This window comes from Panthera tigris, chromosome C1, assembly GCF_018350195.1.
Source record: "Panthera tigris isolate Pti1 chromosome C1, P.tigris_Pti1_mat1.1, whole genome shotgun sequence".
Lineage (NCBI taxonomy): Eukaryota > Metazoa > Chordata > Mammalia > Carnivora > Felidae > Panthera > Panthera tigris.
In genome coordinates this window covers 191850001-191877286 of record NC_056667.1, presented here as the reverse complement: position 1 = coordinate 191877286, position 27286 = coordinate 191850001, and the positions used below count along the sequence as shown (strand labels likewise).

General features: G+C 41.8%; 1 protein-coding gene across 1 annotated transcript; it reads left to right on the top strand.

Annotated features, from left to right (window-relative positions):
* Positions 1-1997: 1997 nt before the first annotated feature.
* On the top strand, positions 1998-26534 carry CC1H2orf80 (chromosome C1 C2orf80 homolog). Its single transcript, XM_042993911.1, has 10 exons — positions 1998-2038; positions 3797-3878; positions 5912-5994; positions 7537-7624; positions 8026-8097; positions 18645-18732; positions 19282-19400; positions 22495-22514; positions 23337-23463; positions 26409-26534. Exons 1-10 carry the CDS (start codon positions 1998-2000, stop codon positions 26532-26534), a joined length of 846 nt encoding a protein of 281 aa, XP_042849845.1.
* Positions 26535-27286: the final 752 nt, after the last annotated feature.

The window sequence follows — 27286 nt, the reverse complement described above, 5'->3', positions numbered from 1 at the left end:
ATTACAAACAAGAATGGGTTAAAGCAAATGCTAAGTCTTTTGCTTTTTAAAAAAGCATCAAAGCTAAGGGAGCCTATCTGCCCCCTTGTGAACGAATTGAAATAAGACAAATGTTCGGCCGACAAATGCGTTTCCAACTCAGTGAATTAGAAGAATCATAATTTGTGCTAGCCTTTATGAAGTTTCGAGTGGTACGGTGAAAAATGCTCTTGGTGATATTAACCAGGCTCATCATTTTTTAGACAACACCTGAGACTGGAATGCAGAAGACCCAAGAAGCTTGGCCACAACCATGCCAGTCAGTCAGTGGGTACAGCAGACACTACATCCTGGCATCTGGCCTCCCCCGTCCAGTGCTTTTCCTTCTCTAGGTTATGAGGTCCCCTCTCTGGCTTATAGTTTTCTCTCCCACTTGACTCTCCTAGAGAGCTATATTACTGTCTATACAGTTCATTCATTTCCTGTGGAATGTTCCTACTTTGTTACCCCCCCTTTTATCTTTTCCACATCCCATCCAAGACTGAAGCAGATGCAGTGGCAGCAAAAATGGTCCAAAATAATTAATTTGGTCTGGTGAAGAATTCATGTAAATTAAGGACATCCTGTCTTCTCTCTGCTTATTGTTAGAGAGTTGAATCAAATCAAGCATCATGTTTAATGTAGTTTACAGACTACATTTTTTCCCAGAAGTTTCTAAAGTTTTATTCAAACCGTACTTAGAGTGGCAATTTAAAAACACATGCACAATTTCAAAAGCACAGAAGGTAATATGATGAACACCTATAGATTTATCTTCCCAGAGTCAACAAATGTTAACATTTTTTTATATTTGTTCTCAGGGTTCTCCAGAGAAACAGAGCATATATGTATCTATGTATAATGTATATACATGTACAAGAGAAATTTACTGTAAAGAATTGGCTCACATGATTGTGGTGGCTTGGCCAGTCCAAAATCTGAAGGGGTAGCTGGCAGGCTGGAGACTCGGAGGAGAGTTCTTCTGGCAGAATTTTTTCTTATTTGGGAGGAATCAATCTTTCTTCTATCCAAGCCTTCAACTGATTGGATGAGGCCCATTCACATAATGGAGGGTAATCTGCTCAACTCAAAGTTGATTGACTTAAGTGTCAATCTCATACAAAAAATACCTTCACAGAAACACCCAGCATAATTTTTGACCAAATATATGGGCACAGTGGCCCAGCCAAGCTGACACATAAAAGTAACCATCACAATTTGCTTTCCATCTTGTTTAAGAAATAAAACATTGTGACATAGTTGATATTCTACTTATACCTCTCCTTAGATGTCCCATTTAAAAGTGATGATTTTTTAAATAAACTCCTTTTTGTGACCTCAAATGCCTTCTGATGCCATCACCTAAACTCCGGTTTCTGGTTCAATGTGGAGATAAGAATTGAAGACATGGCCTCACCTTTGCCATGATGATGTATTCTTTCCAGGACCTACCGGCCATAGGAAGTTGTACACAGGTTCTATAGAAAACTCCATTATGAGCCATTGTACCAAGGTGGATTCAGTGGGAGTCACTATGTGGAATGCACACAGAACTCACATGTTCAGACCACAGCATGTTTGGATGTTTCTGTCCAAATAGTCTCATCTACTATTACATGAGCCATGACTATTTTACTTGCTTATTTATTGCAAGGATAAGTAAATGGTGAATGTTGGGAAACTTGGAAAGAATAAGAGGTGTCAGACAAATTCAAGGTACAGTGCACTGCCCTCCCACCCCCAAGCCAGTTTAATTCCAACCTGGAACCGGCTGGATAAGAGGCCTGAGCTCTGCACACTCCCGGATCCCTTCCAGAGTCTAGGACTCCATGACTGGTATTTGGAGTGATAGCATCCTTAACTCAAATTCTCTCTGATTTGCTGCTGTAGCTTGTAGGCTCAAAGAGGCTGACTCTTCCCCAAGGATATCAAGTGCAGTGTAAGCTACAGATATCTGCTCATCTGAACAAGCCTTAATCATGGAAAGAAAGCTCCTAAAGGAGGAAATGAAAAAACTCCTGTAAGTATGATTGAGAATAAGCTTTCATTTATTACACTCGGCATTTGGTGGGTTTCAGGTCATCGATGGTTTGGATATTGGCAGAGGGTAAAAATCTAAGAGAAGAATGGATTCCTGCACTATAGGAGAAAGCTAGATGATCTGGCTTCTGCCTCCTGCCTGAGAAGCCTCACATGTGGTGCAAAGCAGGATGCTGACTCTCTTGGGAGAGATGTTTCTGCCAAGACCGTGAACTGCACATCCGAGGCATCCCCATTCTGGAACCTGACAGCTGAACCCCCAGGCCAGGCTGCCTCTACTGGACAGGGTGTGCCTTTGAAAGGGCCCTGCCAGGAACACAGGCGAGATTTCTGCAAAATGTGCCCAAAGGTACATTTATAAGTGTAGCCTGCCTCTTTCATTGTTAGTCTTATCAACTAAATAATTCATCTCCTTGTTCTTGCCATTTGAACTTAAAAAAAAAAAAAAAAAAAGCCAAGTTCTCCCATGGAAAAATCTTTTTTCTCCTATGGTAGCTTTTCTATGATTTGGTACTTTGTTAAGAGGTTGGTGAAAATCACAGACCATATGAAAAGGGGAGAAAAGGCTGTTCTGTTTCATATATATTATAGGCACAACAATAATATCCTTTTTATCAAAGACCTTATCACAGTCTTCATCCAATGTCCTTTCTCTACCTACTAAGATAATTATGTTTTAACAAGTCCTTAAGAAATACTGGAATAAAATATGTAGGACTACACATAATTACATGTATGGGCTTGGAGGCCAACATAATAATAATAAAAAAAAAAAAAACCCTATTATCAGGAATGTCAATTCCTCCATGTAGAACTGGCATTTCAAAACTGATATAAGTATAATTTTATATCTAAAGAATACATTTAGGCTACTTTAAATGAATTGCCTTGGAATTAGAAAGCAAAAATTTGAGAATTTTTAAAAAAATCTTAGCCTAGTGATTCAGAACTTTAAGAAACCAGACACAAACTTACCACCCCCATTCCCCACCCCACCCCACCCCACCCCCCACAGTAACTTGCCCATAGTGCTTGGTAAAGACCTTGAAAACAGAACTGGCCTTATGTAAAAGTGTGCAGATAGACCCCGGGAGCCAGAATCCTCTTTCCTTTATCAGGTCCCTCTGGCTCTTCTCCCTGGGGGGCTGGGGGGGGGCGGTAAACCACTTTCTCTTTTCCTGCCAGGACCCCTCATTAAAATCACTGGTAGGGAAGGATCGCACAGGACACACTAAAAGTGGAATTTCTGGTACGCTTTTCTGTATAACTCCTCAGGATATTTGCTTTCTAATGGGGGAAAAGGGGCCTTAGGGTGAGAGAATACATCCATACAGAATATCACAGAGCTGGAATTTTTCAACTGTGGACATTCTGCCTGGGTTTAACACGGGCAGCAAGGGAATCTTTGTTTTAAACAGTGGATCTCAATCCTTTGGGTTTTGTAAAACCTTTTCTGCGTGTGGGAATTTGTGATGCAGCCCCGCCTCTTGCTTTCCCATGAATCCTGTTCCGACTACGGGAGTCTCATTTTTAGATAAATGTGAGGTAAGCTCATGGTGGTTGAACATTTAAAGCTGCACCGTTGCAGAATTGCCTTTTAACTCAAAGCGAATATTAGCTGAGCTACCAGAGCTCTTGGGTTTTGGTGGGGGAGGGGAGGCACTGGAAAGAGCGCGCTTCGGCAAACTGAGCTCCCCTCTCCTTCCCAATGGTTCAATGCTGCTCTCTTGCTTTTAAGGGGAGATTATATTGGCATCAGACTTCGGGAAAATGAATTTGACCCAAAAGGAAGAAGGCAACTCACCTTTCTAGATGATATGGTAAAGAAAGGCATGCCGACGCAAGTCACATTTGTGTTTTTTTTTGTGTTCAGGGGACAGAGCAAGGACCTAATGTATATCCTAAATAAGCCTAATCTTGATCCTCCCGTAGTGTCCTCATCCTAGAGTCCTCCACACGGTCTTTTCGACTCATTACACTGAAAGCAAAAATAACGAGAAAGTCCAAGTTATGAGACTGTTTGCTCTTGGCTATTTCGCTCCTAGAAAAGATTAAAAAGCAAAATGGATGCAAAGTTAAACGTTACATACATGTTGTTCAACAATTTTTTTGACAAAATAAGTTATGTAGTTCTCTAATTCTATTTATTTATTTATTTACTTACTTACTTACTTACCACTTGCATTCATGGAGAAAACCAAAGAATGGAATAATCAAAATCCGTCATCATTGTTAATGTTGAAGTTCAGATTCATGTTCTGTAATGAAAGTTCCCTTCACGGAAATTATGTAAAGGCCTAATTCACAAGAAATTAGTAAATCCTCAGCTTCTTTATGCTTACCTGTTTGCACTATTAAGGAAGAAAGGATGTGTCCCTGCCCTACCCTCCGTCCCTGCCTGACTTCCCTAGAGCTGAATAAGCAGTTAGGCCTGGTGTTCTAAAGTACATCTCTGTGCACATGTTAAATGGGGAACTTAAATCGATCAGATAAGTGCTTTCAAACTTTAATGAGGTCTCATCGCAAGGCCCTTTTGATTGTGGAAGTTGGGGGTGCGTGGCTGGGGAATTTGTATTTGTAATAAGCAAACAGGCCACGCCCACACGGCTAGTCCTGCATCAACCTTTCCATTAGGTTTCAACCACCAATCACAGTTCTTTTTACTGTTGTTCACTCTCTAGTTTTGTTTAGTCACTGGAAGAAGTACAGTTGACCCTTGATTTGACCCCAGATTTGAACTGTGTGGGTCCATTTATGCACAGAATTTTTTTTAATACAGTACAATACTGTAAATGTATTTTCTGTTATGATTTTCTTAATCAACTTTTCTCTAGCTTACTGTACTATAAGAATGCAATATATAATATATACAACATATAAATATGTGTTGATTGACAGTTTATGTTACTGGTAAAATTTCCAGTCCATAGCAGGCTATTCACAGTACACAGATTTTAGACTGCAGGGGTGGGTGCATCTAACCCCTGGGTGTTCAAGGGTCAACTGTACATTGTTTCGAAAAAGTTAGAACCTTGGAACCCATCTAAAACCCCAAAAACAAAACCAACCTTCCCTTTTCTGGAGGGGGGCGGGGTAGAGAGAGGAGAAAGAATATTTGGATGGGGACAAGGTGAATATGCTTAGAAATTACCAGGAAAAGATGGTCAACAGGCACGGAATGAATATTTGAACTGGTCCTCAGCTTTTTACTGCATACTAGACTCTTAGCAAGCCACTCATTGGGGTCTACCTCCAGTCGTTTGCTCATGCTGGTCCCTCCACCCTCAAGTTCTTCTCCACCTGTAGAAATTCTCCTGATACTTCAAGCCCCAGCTCCACCAGGGCCCTCTCTCTGAAGCCTCCCGGGATCTCCCTGACACCCCAGGTGGACACACCACTTCCCTGGTGCCCCTGGGAGCACATTTCTGACGTTCTGTTCACAGAATTCAAAATTGTTCTCTGAGGCCCTCTTCCCCCCACCTTCACTTTTTTCTATGTTAAAATTTGAGGACACTGAGGTGCTGAAAACATCAATTGCTTACCCGAAGATATACCATGAGTTGTTGGCAATACCTAGATTTGAACCCAGATTCCCAGTTTCCTTCCAAGAATCCATCCTTTCTTTTCCTGTCACCATAAATCAAAAACAAAAATCGGTTCTAGTGAGAGGTAAATGTAATGACTGAAGATCCCTAAATATTTCTGTCTGGGAATCAGGTTAGCTGATGATCCTCACCTTTGTGGATGTGACAATATAGTAGAATAGGCTTAGCAGTGCCATTGTCATTGGGTCCAGAGAGTGCTTCGGCCAATGTCTAAGCCCATCCCTTTTCTGTCTGCTTCCCGCTCCCAGGCACACTATGACTTGGCCATCAATGTTGCTTTGCAATGGCTGGATCACTTGGAAGACTTCACTTGGCTGGAGTGGGAGAAAGTGTAAGTGGAAATGGTTTCTCTTTCTTTCTTTCTTTCTTTCTTTCTTTCTTTCTTTCTTTCAAATATATGACTATGAGTAGTGATAGACAAAACTTCTATCTGGCATCATCCACCACGAGGCACTCTGATTTGAAAATACTGCAGGGTGGGGAGCCTGGGTGGTTCAGTCAATTGACGGTCCAATTTCGGCTCAGGTTATGATCTCACAGTTCATGGGTTCAAGCCCCCATCGGGCTCACTGCTGTCAGTACAGAACCAGCTTCAGATCCTCTGTCCCCATCTTTCACACTCCTCCCCTGCTCACACGCACTCTCTCTCTCTCTCTCTCTCTCAAAAATAAATAAACATTAAAAAAAAAAAAACCATTGAAAACACTGCAGGGTGAGTATCCATCCCTTTCCAGCTAGAAACCTGAAGAAACCCTATAGTTGTCAACTTGGAGAACTCATATACTTGTTCGTATATTTTGTATCTACGCATCGGTTTCTGTCAGATGAAGATCCTTCTCCCACATAATGTTCTGTCTTAGAAATATGGACCATACTTTACTGTGCCCATGCCATGATTTTTAAAATGGTCAATTCTGTGGGTAAAGGCTCTTTCTGAGGACTATCAAACACAATTTCTTAAGCATTTAGCTCAATATCTACCTGGGCTGAGGTGTTTGAATTACAGCTGTGTCAATCCTTTCCAGGATTATTGGTATTTTCTGCCATGTCTAATGAAGACAGGATTGAATAGCTTATTCCAGAGGCCAGTTATTTTTTCTGTTCCATTGCCTTAGAACACACACCTTGTCCTGGCTCGCTGTATCAGTTAGGGTTTAGTTGTAATAAGCAGAAAATCCAGACGTAAGCCTCACCCCCCAAAAGAGGAGGGAAGAAGGAATTTATTAACTTTGCGTTTGAAAAGTCCATGAGTCGGTCTGCATTAGGCAGGGCTTAATTCAAAACTCAAATCGTGTCATCAGGATTTACTTCTGGACTATTTCCCCTGGGTGGACATTATTCTTAATTTCAGCCCATTTTATTGCAACATCCAGTCCAAAGGAGAATAGATTTTTTAAAAAAATCACAAGATTGTGTCTCAATTGTGCCTCAGCCCCTAATTTGTCTGGAGGTGGAAGGTGGGGGACATGGAATACGCTGACTAGCTTAGTCCACAGTGTTTTACCCTTGGAATCTAGGGGTGTTCATGGCTTCCCGAGAAGCACATAGGCTTACAGTGGGTAAAGCAGTTCCCCCCATCAAGAAGGGGAAGAGGATACGGGTTGGCAAAACCATTAAGTGTCCACCATAGTGGCCAATGGTTGCTAGCTGTGAAAACATGGACCAACGAAGGCAAATTCATCACCATTGTTGGAAGATTCAGAATTCTAAGTGTGTACTTTACTGAGAGCAGATTCACCACATTAATTTTGTAAATAGATGCATAACACATGGCCATTGGAGATTACTTATGGATTATTATTATAAACTTAATAGATGTCCAAAAAACCCAAAAATAAACCTTCCATTGTTATTTACTCCTATTCCCCCTTAGGAAAATGCCATTTCATGGCAGACCCACATATCCAAACCGGAAAGAAAGAGAAGCAATGATTTTATCATCTTACGCTGGAATCTTAATGGTAAGGTAAAGAACACTGTTTGCATATATGGGGATTTTATATTTACTTATGTGCATTTTGATATTCATGCATATTTATTTTATTTTTCAACCGCTCTTCCTAAATGCTTAAGGTTTACTAATATTAAATGTTCCAGTTTTGAAGATACAGTAAAAAGTCTTTTATGCCTATATGGTATTGTGAAAACCTTCATTTAAAAGGCAAAAAAACAGAATGAAAGACATAAATAATTGGATACAGGTGATTCTGATTTACCTGCTTATTCAGAAATTACTGATTTAGTGCCCATGCTATCCAGGCATGATGCTGTACATGTTGGAGCTACAATTGCTTTGTGTCGTAATAAAAGAAAAACCATGACATGATAATACATTTGTTGGTGCTGTCGTTTTTTTTAACAGAACAGTCTCCCAGTTGAGGAAGTCTTTAAAATGTATGGAGCCGATTCTTCTACCAATACTGGGGCCACCAAGGTAGGGGAGACCCGAGACTATCAATAAGAGGAAATTTTAGAGAGGATTTCTTTATTTTTATACATTTATAATGGATTTTTAACATTGTCAACTGCATGAAATAACAGTTGTTAATCGAAACATACAAAACCAGAGGGGACCACGTCTTACCTGGCTCATAAAGGTTTGTAAAACGCTTTCCTCACGTGAGGGCTGTGTTCATAAGGACAAATGTGTTTTGCGTAAGGCTAAGTAGAGGCAGCAAACAGGTCGCCAGGCTCTGAGTCTAGATTCTGCCTCTGTCTCTGGTGAACAGAATCTCTCGCTTACTCTGTAATGCACGTTTGGCAAGCCCAAGAACTCCCCTTGCATGATGTATCAGAACATCCAGAACTCAGGCAAGATGTGCAAGGTTTGTTCTCGTGATACGTTCTGTAGTTTGCTGCTGCCACACTTCTTCCCGCGAGAGTCCTTTAATCACAACAGTAGACACGGCAATTATCACAATTCCAGTGACCTGAGTTCTGACACCTCTTCTACAGAGCCCTCGGTCCTTGCCTTCTTTGATCTCTTCCATATACTGATCTAAAAAAAAGTTTTTTTTAGAATTGTGAATGGTCTTTACAGCCAATTCCGTTTTTGCTACTTATGGATGTATGGACATTTAGTAAGCATTAAACAAGAGGTGCTATTTAGATGTGAACTACCTATCCGTTTACCTTTAGATACCTGTAGGAAATGGATGAGGAAAGGGGGATGTGCAGTGGGAGTGAGGGACAACCCACACCCACATACCCAGCCCTCTGCTCACACGATCACTGTGGATACCCCCACCAGCACTTGGCAGGGAGGCCAGGGCAGGGGCAGGGCTATGGTCACAGAAAAGCACCCCCCGCCCCGTTCTTTACCTGCAGACCATACAGCAAATCAAGAACTCACCATGTCCAGCTTGTGAGTCAAGCATTTACAAAAAGAAAGAAAAAAAGGAAAAAAAAAAAAATCAAGCATTTACTAAGAAGTGTTGTAACTTTGAATCCCACTGTCCCATCACCTTAATCCATATGTAAACTGGCTCTAGTTCTGAGACTCAAGTTCCCTTGATCACAGAGGAAGTCAGTACCTTTTCTCTGATCACTCTAGCTTCAACTACATTGATTGATTGATTGATTGATTCATTCATTCATTCATTCAATATGGTTGTAGGTGCAAGGGATATAATGGTGATTGAATCAGGCAAGATTACTTTTCTCATGGGTTTTATATCTTGTACTGGACCTGACATTCCACCTGGTTGAGATAAAGCCACTCTGTGCCCAGTTTTCCTCAGAGACCAAGCTGTTTTTGGTTTTTAAAGAAAGCCCAACCCTTTTGGTTCTTTAGAGAGCCAAGCAAGCCATAATGCTTCATTCCTGCTGGGTTGTTTGTTTGTTTTTTTTTTTTTCCTGCAGCTTTCTCCCTTTCAGGCTGCCCTCTTTCCCCCTTTCCCCAATACGCCCAACGCATACACATTAATATCTCAGCTTAACCCTTTCCTTTTAGCCATTGTGTTTTTCCTTATCTTCCGGTGCCTTGGAACAGCTAGGCAGTCATCAGGCACTGATTGGTTGGTCTCACTCGAATGGCCAAAGGCCAAATATAAAAAAATCACATCCTGGAAGGGATGGCCCTGTGAACCTTTCTAGTTTTGGCTAGGTTATCAATTAAGAAGGTTTGCAAACATGGGTGCCTGAGTAGCTCGGGCCAGGTTCCTTTCAAGGGGCCAGAACAGGAAGTCATGCTGTTTAGAGGAAGCCTGACCAATTTCTATCTATACATCTGGTCTTTCACTTTTTTAGTAAAGAGACTTTATTACGCACCTTCTCTGTTCAGTTATACACAGTCTCTATCCTCACAATGGACAATGGGTGACCAGTAACAAAAAGCCTAGATGTGCACATGGACTACATAATGACCAGCTCGGAAGGGAAATAGATAATATGGTCATGGAGCGGGCATTCCTTCAAAGGTCTGCGTCTATTTATTGTTACAGGATCTGTCAGCTCATTTATTGGTTTGTACAGGAAAGGCAGCTTGTGTAGGGGTTAAGCATGAGGATTCTAAAGCTAGACTGCCTGGGTGTGAACCCATGCCCCACCAGCTCCAGGCAGAGTGGTCTTGGGTAAGTCATCGAGTTCCTTCAGCCTCAATTTCATCGTAAAAACTGGGACAAGAAAATGGGATTGTTGCGGGAAATGAGGTGAATTAGTAAAGCCCCCAGTGCTGGGCACATGGTAACCTCAGTAACTATAGTTAAGGTTCTGGTACTTGGGATTTGGGTATTCGATTTCCTCTATGTTCCTATAAATCAAGGTTTCTCAATATTTCAGGCCAGATAATTCTTTGTTGTGTGTGTAGGGCCGTCCTCGGCATTGTCGATGTCTAGCAGTATCTCTGGCCTCTACCCTTTAGATGCCAATAGCTTGCCCCAATGTGATAACCATAAATGTCTCTTGGCTTTGCCAAATGTCCCTTCAGAAGCAAAATCACAGCTAGTTGAGAACCACTGCTCTAAATGTTCAAAAATTAAAAAGCTCATCAAGCATCCAAATATATTATTAACACAATATAAACTTTGCCCATTTTAGACACCAAATGATCACAAAGGGTATGATACCACTTGAGCTACAATAAAAAAGTCTGAGGATCCTCTACCCTTGTGGACCTCACAAGCTCCTCCCTGCTGCAAGAATGCCCACCCAGGCCTTTCTATTGTGGCTTTATATCAGCTCAACTCAGGGACCTCCTCCACATCTTATTTAAAAAATTAGTAGAACCCTCAATGGAGATGTAGCATTTCAAAGATTAAAGTGGAAGAGCTATTTTAAAACAGTCTTTCAGGGGCGCCTGGGTGGCTCAGTCGGTTAAGTGCCAGACTTCGGCTCAGGTCATGATCTCGTGGTTCATGAGTTCGAGCCCTGCATCGGGCTGTGTGCTGACGGCTCGGAGCCTGGAGCCTGTTTCAGATTCTGTGTCTCCCTGTCTCTGCTCCTCCGCTGCTCGCACTCTGTCTCTCTCTCAAAAATAAATAAAAACGTTAAAAAAAAATAAAAGTCTTTCAAGGTTTAACATAATTTCAAAAAATTGATTTAACTAGGCGATGAGGTTGTTCAAAAGAAGTTATTGACAAAGATTCTTCTGGAATTACTGCATATACCTGAATAAACTTTTTTGAGTTGTTTTAAATGTTTATTTATTTATTTATTTTGAGAGAAAGAGAGAGCGAGCCCGTGCACACTTGCAAGCCAGGCAGGGGCAGAGAGAGAGAGAGAGAGAGAGAGAATCCTAAGCAGGTTCAGCACTCAGTGCAGAGTCCCACACGGGGCTCCATCTCACAACTGGGAGATCGTGACCTGAGTCGAAATCCAGAGTGGGACGATTAACCAACTGAGCCACTCAGGCGCCCCTATCTGAATAAACCTTGATTCCTTTGGATAAAATTGTCTCCTAGACAACAGCTAAAATCCTCCCCAAGCAAGAGCTTAAAGCCCTGTTGAATACTAATCAGATTATGTAAATTTCTGGCCACTAGAATTGGCTACAGTATATAGTGGGTTGTGCAAAGGCTTGATGGTTTTCTTCAGGAGTATTTGCTGCCACCTGGTGACCGAAAGGCATCATAGGCCCAGTATTGTTCTGTCAATTATCCTCAGGTTCTATTCTTGATAGGGAGCTGTTATTTAATGACAGGGAGCCATTTTTCTGCTGAGGGCCTTGGACCTATAGAAAAAAAATCAAGTAAAGGTCTCACACCAATGACAGTTATTTACAATTACTTTAGATATAAAATAGCCTACTCGATTTTAAACTAAAAAAAGAAAAAAAAGGAGCATAAATCTGCCTTCAATAAAGCAAGCCAGCAATAAAAACATTCCTCAGCTCCATTTCTCAGAGAAAGAGGAAAAAGGAAAGGGAGGCAGAGAGAGTAAAAATCAGTGCAACCGAGACAGGAGAAAGACGAGGAGAAGTGGTAGAGAACATCGGAACCTCTCTGCTTTCCTTCTCTCTTCCTGTAGCCACACCCCAGGTCTGACCCGCCATCGCTTAACTGCATCCAAAGTTCAAAGCATGCTCTTCAGAGATTGGTGTCCAGTCCCCGCTCTGTCCCTTACCAGCTGTGTGGCCTTGGATAAGTTATTAACTTCCCCGATTCCCAATATCCCTATGTGTAAATATGCATGATTTCACTTACCCAACCCTGCTAGGTCGTTCTGAGCATTCATATCAGGTGCACGATGCTGGCACAGGGTGGGGGGCCTTCAGCACACTCAGGATGGTCAGCCTCCTTCCCCCCACCCCCCGGAGTCCATTGATAGCAGCCTGATTTCTCCGCAGCAGGCCTATCTTCCACCCTCAGACCCATTTGCAGCCCCAACCTCAGGCACTCACCACAATAATCCGCCAAGTGTCTTCTCTTCTTGACCCAGCCTGAATCATACAAAAATGAAAAAGTGTTCTCATGATAAAGACAGGGACCTACTGCATTTATACAAAAGTTCAGTATTGGCAGATCTTATTGATGGGAGATTGGAAACCACGCTTTCAATATCCATGATGTCCAAATGAACACTCACAATAAATGTTGAAAGTATAAAGGCCAAGCAAACAACAGATCCGCCAAGTGGATGAAATTGGACGTATCAACCGTTTGGGAGCTCTCCCTGCCCCTACCCTTCCTCTTGCTCCAGGCTTCCACTATCTTGAATCACGAGTTTATCATTTTCTTTTCTTTCTTTCTAGTTTGACCGCATATACATGTCTAATCAATGTATCGTTTACTTCTGCATATTCTTTGAATTTGATATAAGTAATATAAAAGACAGTCTTCATAAATAGAGCAAATGTTTTATTCCTTTCTTCATTCAACGCTATGTTGCACAAATTCATCCCTGTTGTTACACACAGTTTATTTTCACTGCGTATAGTATTCTGCTGTAGAAGAGTATGCCACCGTTTATTTATATATTCTTCCATTATAGACACTGGGATGATTTCTGTGATATGTCTCTTTGTGTACAGTAAAAGAATTTATTTATTTGTTTCTTTATTTATTGAGAGAGAGCAAGAGAGAGAGAGTGCATATGAGTGGGGGAGGGGCAGAGAGAGAGGAGGAGAGAGCATCCCAAGCAGGCCCCACGCTGTCAGCACAGAGCCGGACTTGGGGCTTGATCTCACAACCGTGAGATCATGACATGAGCCAAAATCAAGAGTCAGACACCTAACCGACTGAGCCGCCCAGGCGCCCCGCCCTTGTGTTCAGTGAAAGAGCTTCTGTGTGGTCTGTAACTAGGTGTGAACCTGCTACGTCACAGGGATGTGCATCTTCAACTCTACATAAAGTCTAATTGCTTTCCGAAATGGTTGTACCAATTTACACTTCTACCCGCAGTGTAGGTCATCTGCTTGCTGCTTTCAGGCTTTTTAAGCTTGTCCGTCTGTTAAGTGGCTGAGGCCTTAATTTACATTGTGGTCTTAATTTTCAGTCCTCTGATTATCAATGAGCAGCTATTTCTACGTTCTTCTTTTGTGAAGTGCCTGCTGAAAATCTTCTGTCCATTTTTTGTTTGTTTGTTTATTCTACTACAGGATATATAATCAGGCAAGTCCTGGATTTTCCAGTACTCTTCCTATTTGAAATTTGCCATTTCTCTTCACAGACATTAAAATGTTTGGAAAATACGATGTTGCCCCATCCCAAGCACATTTGAAAAACTTCTTGGACAGATCCAACTGTCCTTCCAGACCACATGCCCTGCTTTTACTTTGGAAAATATGATTGTCATACGCATATACCCGATCACTTTGACATCTAGAATCAGGAACTTTCCACCTTCTGTCTCAGTGATACCAGATGACATGTTAATAAGTTACTGCTCAAGGCTGAAAGAAAGGTTCGTGCGGATTCCTGTCTATGCTCTTCAGCCCTTACTGATGTATCCGGGGCCTTTCTTGTGCACATTCCTACGTGACACATCCCCATCTTCTCTCCCTCTTCATGCTTCCAGTTAGAAGAAACTTTCGTTGAATGTGCTTCGGACATAATATGGCACCTAAGGAGAACTTGAATCAAGAAATAAGAATTGCCATAATACTTCCACACTGACACGATGATGATATTAGGAAATAGCTTTAAAGGAAAAAAAGAATGTACAACCAACTCTAGGTTTAGGATTTAAATTTCGCCCTACTTGGAAAATAACTTCTCATACAAACCACACAGGAAGCTATAGGAACTGCTTGCATGAGCCATCAGATTATCAGGACCGTAGAATATTTGAGCTGGCAGTGACCTTTAAAATCGTCGGGGTCTGTCTTCCCCAGTGGATAGGGAGCTAGAGCATGAAAAACATCAAGTCTTGAATCTTCAAAGGCATCGAGAACAACGTATAAGCCAGTTTTCTTTCTCTTATACCTGGCATATGTTGTTCTGAAGGGCCGTTCTCATAGCCATAATCGCCCCACCAATACGAATCCTCATTTTATTACTTTCTGTGTTTTAGGGCCATGTTTCTGAATAGATATCTACTTCTTGAAGACGGAGGCCGTTGCTTATGCTTATGTTTAATTTTTTACAATGCTGGATAGCAGGTATACTCTATAAATATGTTAGCCATTTAAAAAAATGGCTGAGGTTTGGCTTTGATTTTCTTTTATTTATTTTTTTTTAATTTTAATTTTTTTAACGTTTTTTTATTTGTTTTTGAGACAGAGAGAGACAGAGCATGAACGGGGTGGGGGGGCAGAGAGAGAGGGAGACACAGAATCGGAAGTAGGCTCCAGGCTCTGAGCCATCAGCCCAGAGCCCGACACGGGGCTCGAACCCACGGACCGCGAGATCGTGACCTGAGCTGAAGTCGGCCGCTTAACCGACTGAGCCACCCAGGCGCCCCCTGATTTTCTTTTTTAAAAAGCCTGTAGTGTACTTGTTTTCTATTATTTTGGAATTCTTTATTATTTCATTCCTTCTCTTTTATTTGAGCAAATGTGCTCTTCTCTGTCCGGTTTAAGGGGGGAAGCTTAAATCATTGATTTTGAGCTTTTCTAATATATACACTTAAAGCTATAAATTTTTCTCTCTAAACGTTTACTATTTTGATTGTATCCCTCTTATTTTGTTACAGATGCAGTTAAAGCAGGGATTTTGTTTCTCAAATAAACATATTTTCAATTAAAAAAAAAAAGGAAAGCTGAGGTCAAATTTATTTTTTTAAGTTTATTTATTCATTTTGAGAAAGAGAAAGAAAGAGAGAGAGAGAGAGAGAGAGAGAGAGAGAGAGAGAGAATGAGTGGGAGAGGGGCAGACAGAGAGGGAGAGAAATTCTTAAGCAGGCTCCACACTGTCAGCACAGAGCCCGATGAGGGGCTCGAATCCACAAACTGTGAGATCATGACCTGAGCCAAAATCAAGGGTCAGAAACTTAACCTACTGAGTCACCCAGGCACTGCAAAAGCTGAGGTCAAATTCAGAAGGGCTCCTGCTTAAGTGGCTATAAACTATTCTGTCAACAAAGAGAACACAACCTCATTTATTATTTAATCCATGTTTTCTGTGTGATAATAACCAAAAACCTATAGTAATCGTGAAAACCAGAGTCTGTTTCTCATGTGAAGAAGTCTGGAGGTGGGCAGATCGGGGCCACTACCAAGGCTCCACAGGGTGGTAAGGAACACAGGCTTCTCCTGGCTCTCTGCTCGGTTATTCTTATTGAAAATTGCAAAATAATACATAAATACAGTACCTTTCTTCACAAAAAAATACACCCCCAGGGCGCCTGGGTGACCCAGTCTGTTAGGTGTCCAACTCTTGATTTTGGTTCAGGTCATGATTTCACAGTTCATGAGCCTGAACCCTCCGTCAGGCTCCTTGCTGACAGTGTGGAACCTGCCTGGAATTCTCTCTCTCTCTCTCTCTCTCTCTCTCAAAATAAATAAACTTTAAAGAAAAATAAAATAAAATAAATAAAAAATAAAAACTATCCCCCCCTCCCCCCGCCAAATCCCACCTATGTATAAACCACACAATTATCTTAAACTCAAGTTCTCGTGGAAATGAAGATTTCTACGTACTTTGAAGGAATACCAGTGATGTGGGAACTTGATCATTAAGAGTTTGGATGATAGGGTAGAAATGTTCTACTGACCTGGAAATCTAAAAATGGGTATTTATTTTATTGTCCTTGTCTTTCGGTATTTGCCTCAGTTGTACATCATGTAAAAGTGTCCTATTGATGAAATGCCATATTTGTTGAAATGTACACATAAAGAGAATTGTATAATCACATCTTGCTCCTTAGAAATAAGAGTTCTGTAAATTCTGTAAATGTAATGCCTGAAGCTCTCTCGGTGAGAAAGCAGAAACTTGTTGGTCTTGCAGAGGGATATGAATTACTTCAGGCCTGCTGGCTCTGAGTAGTTATTTATTATTAGTTATTCGATTAGTTATTTCCAGGCAGGATCCTGTAAAGGAAATGGTGGCCAAGTTGTTGCCCTGGGTAATTCACTACAATAGAGAGAGATGAGTCAGGGAGGAAGATGATGATTATGATGGTGATAACAAACATAAATAATAATTACTCTTGTCATTAATTTGAAAGCTAATATGTGGTGCTATGTGCCAAGCACTATTTTAAGTCCTTTACATATGTTAACTTTTCAATCCCTACCACAACCCTGTAAGGTCACTGCCGGTGTTATTATTATCACGTGAAGAAACAGGAGGAGTTAGGTGACAGGCCCAAGGTCACACATCTTGTAGATGGTGTAGCCTGCCTTCACAGCCAGCCAGTCTGAAACGAAAGTGTCTGCTCTTAACCACTATTGTTTGACTGGAATGGGAGTTATTCAACCAGCCAATGACACTTGAGGGACTTCTCTCTAAGGCACTGGAGAGAAAAGGTTAATTTAGCTAACTGGGCTCCCTGCTTGCACACTCCAACCCATGCTCCACACAGCAGCAGAGCTAAACCAGACCTGGTCAACCTACTGCTTAAACAAATGTCAGTGGCTTCCATTGATTCCTGGAATCGATACAACGTAAGCTCCACACCATGGCCAACAAGGACCCAGGGCATCTGGCTCCTGCCTCCCTCCTCAGCCCCAACTACAATTTCCCCTTTCTCGCTATGCTCTCGCCACCCTGGCTTCCTTTCTGTGTCTGGAAACACAGGTTATTCCAAGAGGACCTTCTCATTCCCTTTGCCCGGAGTACTCCTCTCCAGCTCTTCCCAGGGCCGTCGGCCACTCACTCTGGAAATCTCAGCTGAAACACTGCTTCCCTTCTAGAGTCTTCCTCTGGCCACTCTGAAGTGGTGGCTATCCAGTCACTTGCTAGTACACCATCTTGTTTCATTTATGAAGCCCATCACAATGTAGGCTTACCCTGGTTGTCTAATCATTTATTGTTTGTGATTCCTTACTCAGCTCCAGAAGGGCAGGAACCTGGTCTGTCTCAGTAACCACCGCTCCTAAAAGAGGGCCTGGCCTGTAGTAAGTGCTCAGTGAAAACTCACTGAAGGAATGAACGAGTGAAGAGACAGTCCTAACCTTGAAGAAGTCCCCAGTGTAGAGCAGCAGACCGTGGGTTATGACTAAGTGCAGATATTACACACTGCGGCTCTTCTACGTGAGTGCATGCTTTGAGTTCACAGAGGAGTGAGTCAGTAATTCTGCCTGGGGGGTAAGGTGGGGGGGTGGGGTGCCAGCATAGGAGAGTGGAGGTGGGAGACATCGGGGCGAGTTTCTCAGAAAAGGTGATATCTGAGCTCTATCTCAATGGAAAAGGAGGAGCCTGTAGGCAGAAAAGGAGGGAATGGTTATCACGATGTGAGGAGCAGGGTCAGCGTGTGAAAGAGCCTTCCGGGCAAAGGGGACCAAGCGCGGCAGCAAAGGCAGCGAATGAACGTGCATACGATGTGAGGCATGAGTTCCACCAGCAGACATCCATACTGTGTGAGGGGACCACGGCTGCTTCAACAGACCAAGTGTTGCAACTTGCGGCTGTTAATGGCGCAAAGTGTGTGCAGCTTTTAAAAACAGGACTGTTTGGGGGTGGCTCAGTCGGTTAAGCGTTGGACTTTGGCTCAGGCCATGATCTCACAGTTTGTGGGTTTGGGCTCCGCGTCGGGCTCTGTGCTGACAGCTCGGGGCCTGGAGCCTGCTTTGGATTCTGTGTCTCCCTCTTTCTCTGCCCCTCCCCTGCTCCCACTCTGTCTCTCCCTGTCTCTCTCTCTCTGTCTCTCAAAAATAAATAAACATTAAAAAAAATTTTTTTAAGGAGCGCCTGGGTGGTTCAGTCAGTTTAGCGTCTGACTTAGGCTTAGGTCATGCTCTTGGGATTCGTGGGTTCGAGCCCAGTGACGGGCTCTGCACTGACAGCTTGGAGCCTGGAGCCTGCTTCACGTTCTATGCCTCTCTCTCTCTCTCTCTCTCTCTGCCCCTCCCCTGCTTGTGCGCTTTCTCTCTCTGTGTCTCAAATGAATAAACATTAAATTTTTTTAATTTAAAAACTAAAAATAAGACTGTTTTCCTTTCAGGTTCCCCGAGCTCCACCTTTCCGCCTCTCCTTGCACCCCTTTGCCATGTTAACGGCACCCAAAGCAGCAGAATACGCCCGCAAACAGGGTAAGCCTGCTTACTTCCACTGCTTGAGAAATTTAAGTAAAACTAGGAGGTGAATACACAAAGTAAGGCCAAAGTTGTTATAGCAATAAGATTCTTCTGTCCAGTTGAACAAATCAAAAACAAACCAGAAGCATCCATGACTTAATTTCCCTTCATTTTATAGAAGTCAGAGAAGTCTTGTTCTCAGACCCTTTAGCATTGGGAGCACAGCACTCTAATTTTTTTTTTAATTCTTAAAAATGTTTTTAATCATTTTTGAGACAGAGACAGAGCGGGGGGTAGGGGGTGGGTGGGTGCAGAGAGAGAGGGAGACACAGAATCTGAAGCAGGCTCCAGGCTCTGAGCTGTCAGCACAGAATCTGACGTGGGGCGGGAACTCGTGAACCAGGAGATCATGACCTGAGGTGAAGTCAGACGCTTAACCGACTGAGCCACCCAGGCAGCCCTGGGAGCAAAGCACTCTAGAAGGGAAGAATCTAAAACCGTGGGTGGACTCATTTTTTTAAAAAAAGTTTCTTATACCGATACGGTTACTGCATGTGTCTCTAGGTGTCAAGTTAAGAAGGGGAGCAAACAAAAACGCCGCCAGCAGCTCTGCAAGGGAAGTAAATGTCACAGCATGGAAATCATCAAAAAATGTATCTTTGGGCATCCAGCCCAAGAACAAAGTAGGTCTAAAAATGCAAATTGGACCAAACTGATAACGGAGAGTTTGGGGAGTATTTTACTCACATTGTGGTTAAAAGTCTAGCCTTTGGAGAGAGATGCTGTGGGTCTGAATATCAAGCCACTCCTTGCTGTGTGAAGCTGTGTGACTTCAGACAAGCTACTTAACCTCTCTGTGCCTTAGTTTCCCCCTCTACAAAACAGGAAAAATAAGGTTACCTACTGTCCAGGGTGTTGGGATGAGTAACTGAGATTATGCATTTTAAGAGATTAGATTAGTGCTTGGTGCAAAGTAAACCCTAAATAAATACTAGCCATTATTATCTTTTAGCACTTAAGAAATACTATTCACAAATTAATCAGCTGTTATTTTTTTTTTTTCAACGTTTATTTATTTTTGGGACAGAGAGAGACAGAGCATGAACGGGGGAGGGACAGAGAGAGAGGGAGACACAGAATCGGAAACAGGCTCCAGGCTCTGAGCCATCAGCCCAGAGCCTGACGCGGGGCTCGAACTCACGGACCGTGAGATCGTGACCTGGCTGAAGTCGGACGCTTAACCGACTGCGCCACCCAGGCGCCCCTCAGCTGTTATTTTTTGATTCAAGTAAATGTGTTGAGGAGATTTATATGAATGCCTGTGTCCTAAGTGTTTCTCTTCTTGGTCCCTTTCACATTAATGAAAATTTATCTTTGCCTGCTTTGCATCTCTGCTGCTTCTGCCCTGTCCATCCGATTCCTGGCACATTTATGCTGCAGAATTCAGAGAAAGGTCAGAGAGGCACTGGGCTGGAGAAAAAGGAAAAAGGCAAGCGAGTTCTTTCCCCTTCCCGCCCTGGCTCTTTACTGTAATGTGCAAAGTGAAAAGGAAATTTATACAGACGTCAGGAAACCCAGTTGGTCAACATAATAAAAGCTGAGAGGGGAAAGAGTCAGATAAGTGGTACAGCTGGGCGTCTGGGATATTTTAGGGCTTTGCAGAATGAGGGACTATGGGTCAGCAGCAGGGCTATAAGCTAGGACAAGGAAAGGGAATTTTGAAACTTGGTACACTGGATTATGAATTGGGTTTGCTTTCAGAAACACAAGTGAAAATTAAAATTTCTTTTTATGGGGCACCTGGGTGGCTCAGTCCCTTAAGCGTCTGACTCTCAGTTTCACCTCAGGTCATGATCTCATGGTTTCATGAGTTCAAGCCCCGCATGGGACTGACTCAGCACTGACAGTGCAGAGCCTGCTTCGGATTCTCTCTGTCTGCCTCTCCACTGCGCATGCTGTCTCTCAAAAATAAATCAAGAAACTTAAAAAAATTACTTTAACAAATAAAAATTTTATCTAGTTTGGTTGCTGTACTGTTCATTTTTTAATGTGAATCTCTGAATAGACTGGACCACACAGGGCTCAGGATTTATTCAGGTTTTAGAGGCAAACTATTGGCTGGTAAGAAATGTATCCTTATCATAACAATTGCTTTAGGAACTGCCTGAATTCTTTGGTCATATCAGGGTTTTAAGAAGTGTTGTTCTGGGGCAGCTGGGTGGCTCAGTCGGTTGAGCTTCTGACTTCGGCTCAGGTCATGATCTCACGGTTCGTGGGTTCAAGCCCCGCATCGGGCTCTGTGCTGAGAGCTCGGAGCCTGGAGCCTGCTTCTGATTCTGTGTCTCACTCTCTCTCTCTGCCCCTCCCCTGCTCACGCTGTCTCTCTCTGTCTCTCAAAAATAAATAAATGTAAAAAAAAAAATTTAAAAAAAGGTGTTGTTCCAGTAACATAGCAATCCCACTTATGGGAAAGGTTTACTCTATTGTTTTCTTTTAAAGATATTTGCTATAATGAGATTTAAAGATGTGGCTTTTCTAGAACCGTATCTGTGTTACTGAAGAACTATTTGAAGTAAGATGTGTGTGCTGTTGTTTTTTTTTTTAATATGAGTTTGGAGATGGCAAGTTTTAGAAAGTAAAACAAAACAACAGGAAAAAAAGTAACAACTCCAGAAATAACACACAGATGTACACTCACGTATGCATGTGCACACACACACACACACACACACACACACACACTGATATCTAGATGTTAAACTTAATTATGAAAAAGCAGATCTCTGAAACGGGAGTTCATAGGCCCATTTATGCATCTTAGGTACCGAAAATCTGGCTCTCAAGATGACTCACTGGTATGTTTTTTTGAAAATACAATTTCACTTCCTGTGTGTTTTCTTCCACCGCCATTAAGGATTGTTGGCTTCTTGATGGAAGCAGATCTTTTCTTTCCTTATTATTTCCCACATGTATATATAGTGCTTTGCAAGCAGTGGATATTCAGTAATTATTGTTCATTACTGAATTGGCAATAAACTGCATTGTCCTGAGTGCTCTCAAACCACTGTGCTCTGTCTACACTGACCGACAGGCTCATTTCTAGGGACCAGCCATTTCTATAGGCTAATTACTGCCTGTAAGCCCAGGAGTGTCCAAAAAATAAGTGCCCGTTTTGAAGTAGGGCCAGGTCTTGAGGTGAATCCCTTCCATAAAGTCCTCTTCTTGATAATCAAACAGCAGAAAACACATTTATGACTTTCTTTTTGACTTTCATTATGACTTTATGTTCATTCTTTTTCCTTTGTGTACATTAGGCATCTTTTCCAACTCCTGGGTAATGTACTTTTTAAATTAGCTCAAAACATTATAATAGTAATATGTGCTTATAGTAAAACTTTCAAACAATACAGGAAATATAAACTGAAAAATAAAAGAATTCCGCCTTCCCCACACTCCTGTCCTACTCCTCAGAAATAACCACTGTTAATATCTCTTGTGATATTAAAATATTTGTTGTACATGTACATATAAATATACATACATGTGTCCTATTGATTTGTTAGAAATAACAAAGAAATTAATGAAAGCAATATCTTTATTAAATGGAAAATATGCTTTCACAGTTTATTGCTTGAAGTTTTTCAAATTATATATTTGAACTTCCTAGTCTTTTTATCCGTATGTTTTATGGATATTGTACCGTGTCTTTTAACTGGTGAACATTTACAACCTCAAGATAAAACGATGTCTCATTCAGAACTTTCTATTTATTTCCAGGCACAGAACTGCTTCATAAAGTAAGGGACAAGGAGAATATATATTTTTTTAATCCAGGTAATTTGGAAAATAGTTTGAAAGATTTCTTTTGTATTATATTGACATTGGTAACTCATTTCTTAATTTTTTTAATGTTTATTTTTGAGAGAGCAAGTGGGCAAAGGGCAGAGAGAGAGGGAGACAGAGAATCCCAAGCAAGGCTCCACACTGTCAGCACAGAGCCCAATGTGGGGCTCAAACTCATGAAATGTGAGCTCATGACTTGAGCCAAAATCAAGAGTTGGATGCTTAACCAACTGAGCCACCCAGGTGCTCCTCATTTCTTAGTCAAAATGAATATGAGCAACACCATACCCTAGAAAAGTGTTGACATTGAGCACATTACCAGGAAATGGATTCGGAATGGACAGGACCATACAAAAGAGCTAGAAAACAGCATGCTATAATGATTAAGAGTATGGACTCCGGAGTCACACAGCTCAGAGTTGACTCTTGATTCTCCCATTTAATAACTGGAGTGAATTGTTAAGTGAATCCCTCTGTGCTTCATTTTCTCATTTATAAAGAGAGGATTACAGCGGTACCTATCTCATAAGGTCGCTACAAGGACTGCCTATGTGGAAGGGCTGAGCAAAGTGCCGGGACCTAGCTAGCCATAATACAACTGCTTCCGTTACTATCACTCCTGACAAAATCACAAGATCATGGACCAGAACAAGATACGGAGAGAGGGCAATTTGAGGGTTTCTGGTTTCTGGTTCCACACAGTTTAGAAACTGCCGTTCATCCTAACAAGTAAAAAGCTGAACAGGCTGAGAAATGAACTCCTCGTGGATCTGTAGGACAAGGGAGGTCAAAAGGCAAACCTCTGCCCCCAAAGGTTGGAGAGACAGACAGGTGGATATAGGAAGTTACGGTTTACGAGAGCAAAGACTCACAAGTGGAAGCTTCCAGGGATACAGCATTGGAGTATGAAAACCTCAACTGTAATTGGCAAATTACGGGAACCTCAGTGCAGACAACTCAGAGGGTTAACAACTCCAGGGGGACCAGTCATAGCAGGACACCCACAATATTGTGAAATTTACCTCCAGGAGCTCTGCAGGTTCTCACAGTAAGTATTGGAGAAAATTCCTTTCATGCTTCCAGCAGCAGGAGGAGAAAAGGAATCATGTTTCAATACAGCACGCTGTTCTTAACCTGGCCTGCCCCAAGTGGAAACTAGTTAACTAGAACCTCACCTTCTGGGGTTTTATCAGAGCCCAGCTGACCAAAAGGAAGGGAAATACCAACTCCAGTTAGCTGTAGTCATCTTGTCCCAGCTGGAGGAGAAGAAAAACTGAGAAACACTTGTGAGGCTCACAGTCCAGAAACACAGGCTCACCAAAGATTGAGTTCTAATCAGAGGACTATTGAACTATTCCCCCCCCCCACACACACACACCCCAGCACCACATCACTAAAGGCGTATTCAGAGAGTTCCTTTTGCCCAGTACATCATATCTAACTATCAAGAAAGAATGACAAGGTATAGTAAGATGCATAAAACATAATTGAAAGAGAGCAAGCATTACAAACAGATACGGCAGGGGATGTTGGCATTATCAGACCAGGAATTTAAAACAAATCTGATTAATATGCTAAGAGCTCTAATAGGTAAGGAACACAGCATGCAACAAGAGATAGCGATGGAAGCAGAGAGGAGAAAATCCAAACTGTTAACTGGAGAATCCAGGTGGGGGCGTGTGTATCTTCATTGTACAAATATTTCAACTCTTCTGCATGAATGTCTTCATGATGAAATTATGAAGCAGAAAAAAAAGGAAACGGTCAGAGTGGATCGAAAAACAAAACCTAGTTATGTGTCGTCTACAAGACACCCGCTTTAAATATAAAGGTACATATAGATTAAAGATAAATGGATAGACAAAATAAATCATGCCAGCACTAATCAAAAGCAAGGAAAAGCTGTACTAATTTCTGACAGAGCTGACTTCAAAGCAAGGAAAATTGTCAGGGATAAAGAAAGGCATTATAAAATGATAAAGGGGTCAATTCTCCGAGAAGACAATCCTTAACACGTGCGCATGGGACAACAGAGCATCAAAGCACAGGAGGTAAAAACAGGTAAAGCTGCAAGGAGAAATCGCTGACTCCACTATCACAGCTGGAGACTTCAGCATCCCTTCATCAGAAATGGAGAGAGGGCGATTCAAGTTTAAATTCAAAGAAATATATTAACAATTCAAGACAATATAGTATAAGAAAAACACGCAACTGCTCAGGGGCAAAAAAGATTGATTTGCTCTGGGTAGTGTTAGTCAAAAGAAGTATAACTTTTATTATTTATGCTTCTCTTTGGAAATAATTTTGAGCTTAGAGGAAGTTTGCAAGAATGGCACAGATTCCTCATACACCTTTTACTCAGATTCACCAATTATTAGTGTTTTGCTCCATTAGCATTACCATTTTATCTGCCTCTGTCACTCTAACTCTCTTCCTCTGTGTCTCTCTCTTTCTCTTGGTATACAGTACATAATTTTTCTAAGTTTATTTATTTATTTTGAGAGAGAGAGAGAGAGAGCATATTCATGCATGCGCACAGGTTGGGGAGGGACAGAGAGTGAGGGAGAAAGAATCCCATGCAAGCTCTTCCTTCTCAGTGTAGAGCCCAACATGGGGGTCGATCTCATGAACCGTGAGATCGTGACCTTAGCTGAAATCAAGAATTGGACACCTAACAGATTAAGCCACCCAGGTGCCTCCAACTTTGATATTTTTATATGATCTACCGCCTATATATCAATTTTGTCAATTGACCCAATAATGTCCTTCTCTTTTTTTAAATTTTTAAAAAATGTTTATTTATTTTGTGCTGTCAGCACAAAGCCTGATGTGGGGCTTGAACTCATCAATTGTGAGATCATGAGCTGAGCCAAAATGGAACACTCACCTGACTGAGCCACCCAGGTGGCCCAATAGTGTCCTTTTCTAAACATTTTTCCTTTCTGTACAGGATTCAGTGTGGGATCTGATACTGTATTTAGTTGAGAAATATAACTCAATTTCCTAAACCTCTCAGAACAATTCCATGGATATTCTTTTGTTCCTACATGGATTTTAATCCATCTTTGTCAGTAACTTAGTATTTGATATTTGACCTTAACTCCCTATAGACTGAAAGCTAATGTCTGTGTACATCTGAAACTGATGTGCTTGATACCAAAATCTTTTTTTATTTATTTTTTATTCTGCAGGTCACTTAGAAACATGGAATTGCACCGCGGGAGTCTATAATAAAGTCTCCAGGAGGGGAAAAGAAATATCATCCTAACACTGTAACTTTTGCCAGCACGTTTTTCTTTATGGTTAGCTTTTGGTGCAAAGTTTGTTGAAGGGTTACTTTGGATGTTGGGCTTTCTTCTCTTAGAAACCTATTGTGTGGCTAGAGTGTGGTTTTTAAAAAATGTATATCTTAAGCTACTTCATTGTCACTGGAAGACGGCTGGTCGGAGAATTTCAAGACTATGTAGTATTTCTAGGTCAGAACAGACTGGCTTTGCAGCAATGCCACAAGTGTTTAGCACTGAGTACTGCAGAGTGAGGGGGGTAGGAGGCAGTTTCCCGAAGTTTTGACCCCAAATCAAATTAATCTGTCATTCACTGCCCTTACTATGTTCTCCGATGGAAACATTTAAAATCATTTCAATAAAGCAGTAAAGGAAAAATGTAGGCTTTCTTTCAATAAATATAATATCTACTAGGAAAAGAAAATGTTCTAGTCCTTCAGCACTTTGCAAAATGCTGATTAAGCATTGGTTTAGCTTGTAAATACATGTAGCAATAATTTGACCAAATGAACGTGAGTACAGATTTCACCCCTTCTGAGGTTTTGATGTGTCACCTTTCTGCAGAAACAGGTGCAAAAACCGGTGTTTCGTTTGTTGGCTTTTGCTGAAAATGGTGGGGTGTCCCGATGCAGTGGTATGGCTGGGGAGACCGATGCCTCCTTTTCCACACGGGTTCAGTTGCGGCTGTAACTGAGGTTTACCTGAGGCCTGCAGCACTAGGTGGAGACTGAAGATACATCAGTGACCTGTGGATACACTGTCTAGGACTTCGCAGGTTTTCTTTGGTCTAGCCCTGCTAATTGTGAGGGAACATTTTTTTTTTCCTCTGTGGCTATTGCTGTCTCTCCTTTTGCCATCTGCACATCTGCTTCACGTGCTGCCCAAGGACTTGCCCAAATGGTGTTGTGAACACTTACTGGTAGCTGTGGTTGGCTATCCTCTCGGAGCCCTCCATGAATCACAAACTACCATCTTTCTACATACCCACAGGGGACAAAGACGAGTCAATAGGTTGGCAGTGGTGGAGAAAGCTCTTTGGGCAGTCACTTGGGTTCTAGGAAGCAGTGACACTCTAGGAAAGGAAAAATCAGACAAATCACGATGCTAGTTCTGAAAACAAAAAGCAACCTTAGACGACCGTTGGTGGGAGAGAGGGAATGGAAGGATCCTGTATGTTTTCCTGCTCTCAGAGGGTCTCACAGGGTCTCGGGAAAACTCTTTATTTTTAGCCCAAGGAGAAGTGTTCGAGCTCAAAACAAAATATACTTAGTTTCAAAATTTGCTGCTTTTCACCAGCAACTCAAAGTTATACATTACAAATTGAGTTTGTTTCTCATCCTATGAAAGTAATATATACTTATGTAAAAAAAAAATAAGGCAATCAAAAACAACCAAAAGGAGAAATAAAAACATAAAACTAGGACCTATCACTTTGCCATTTG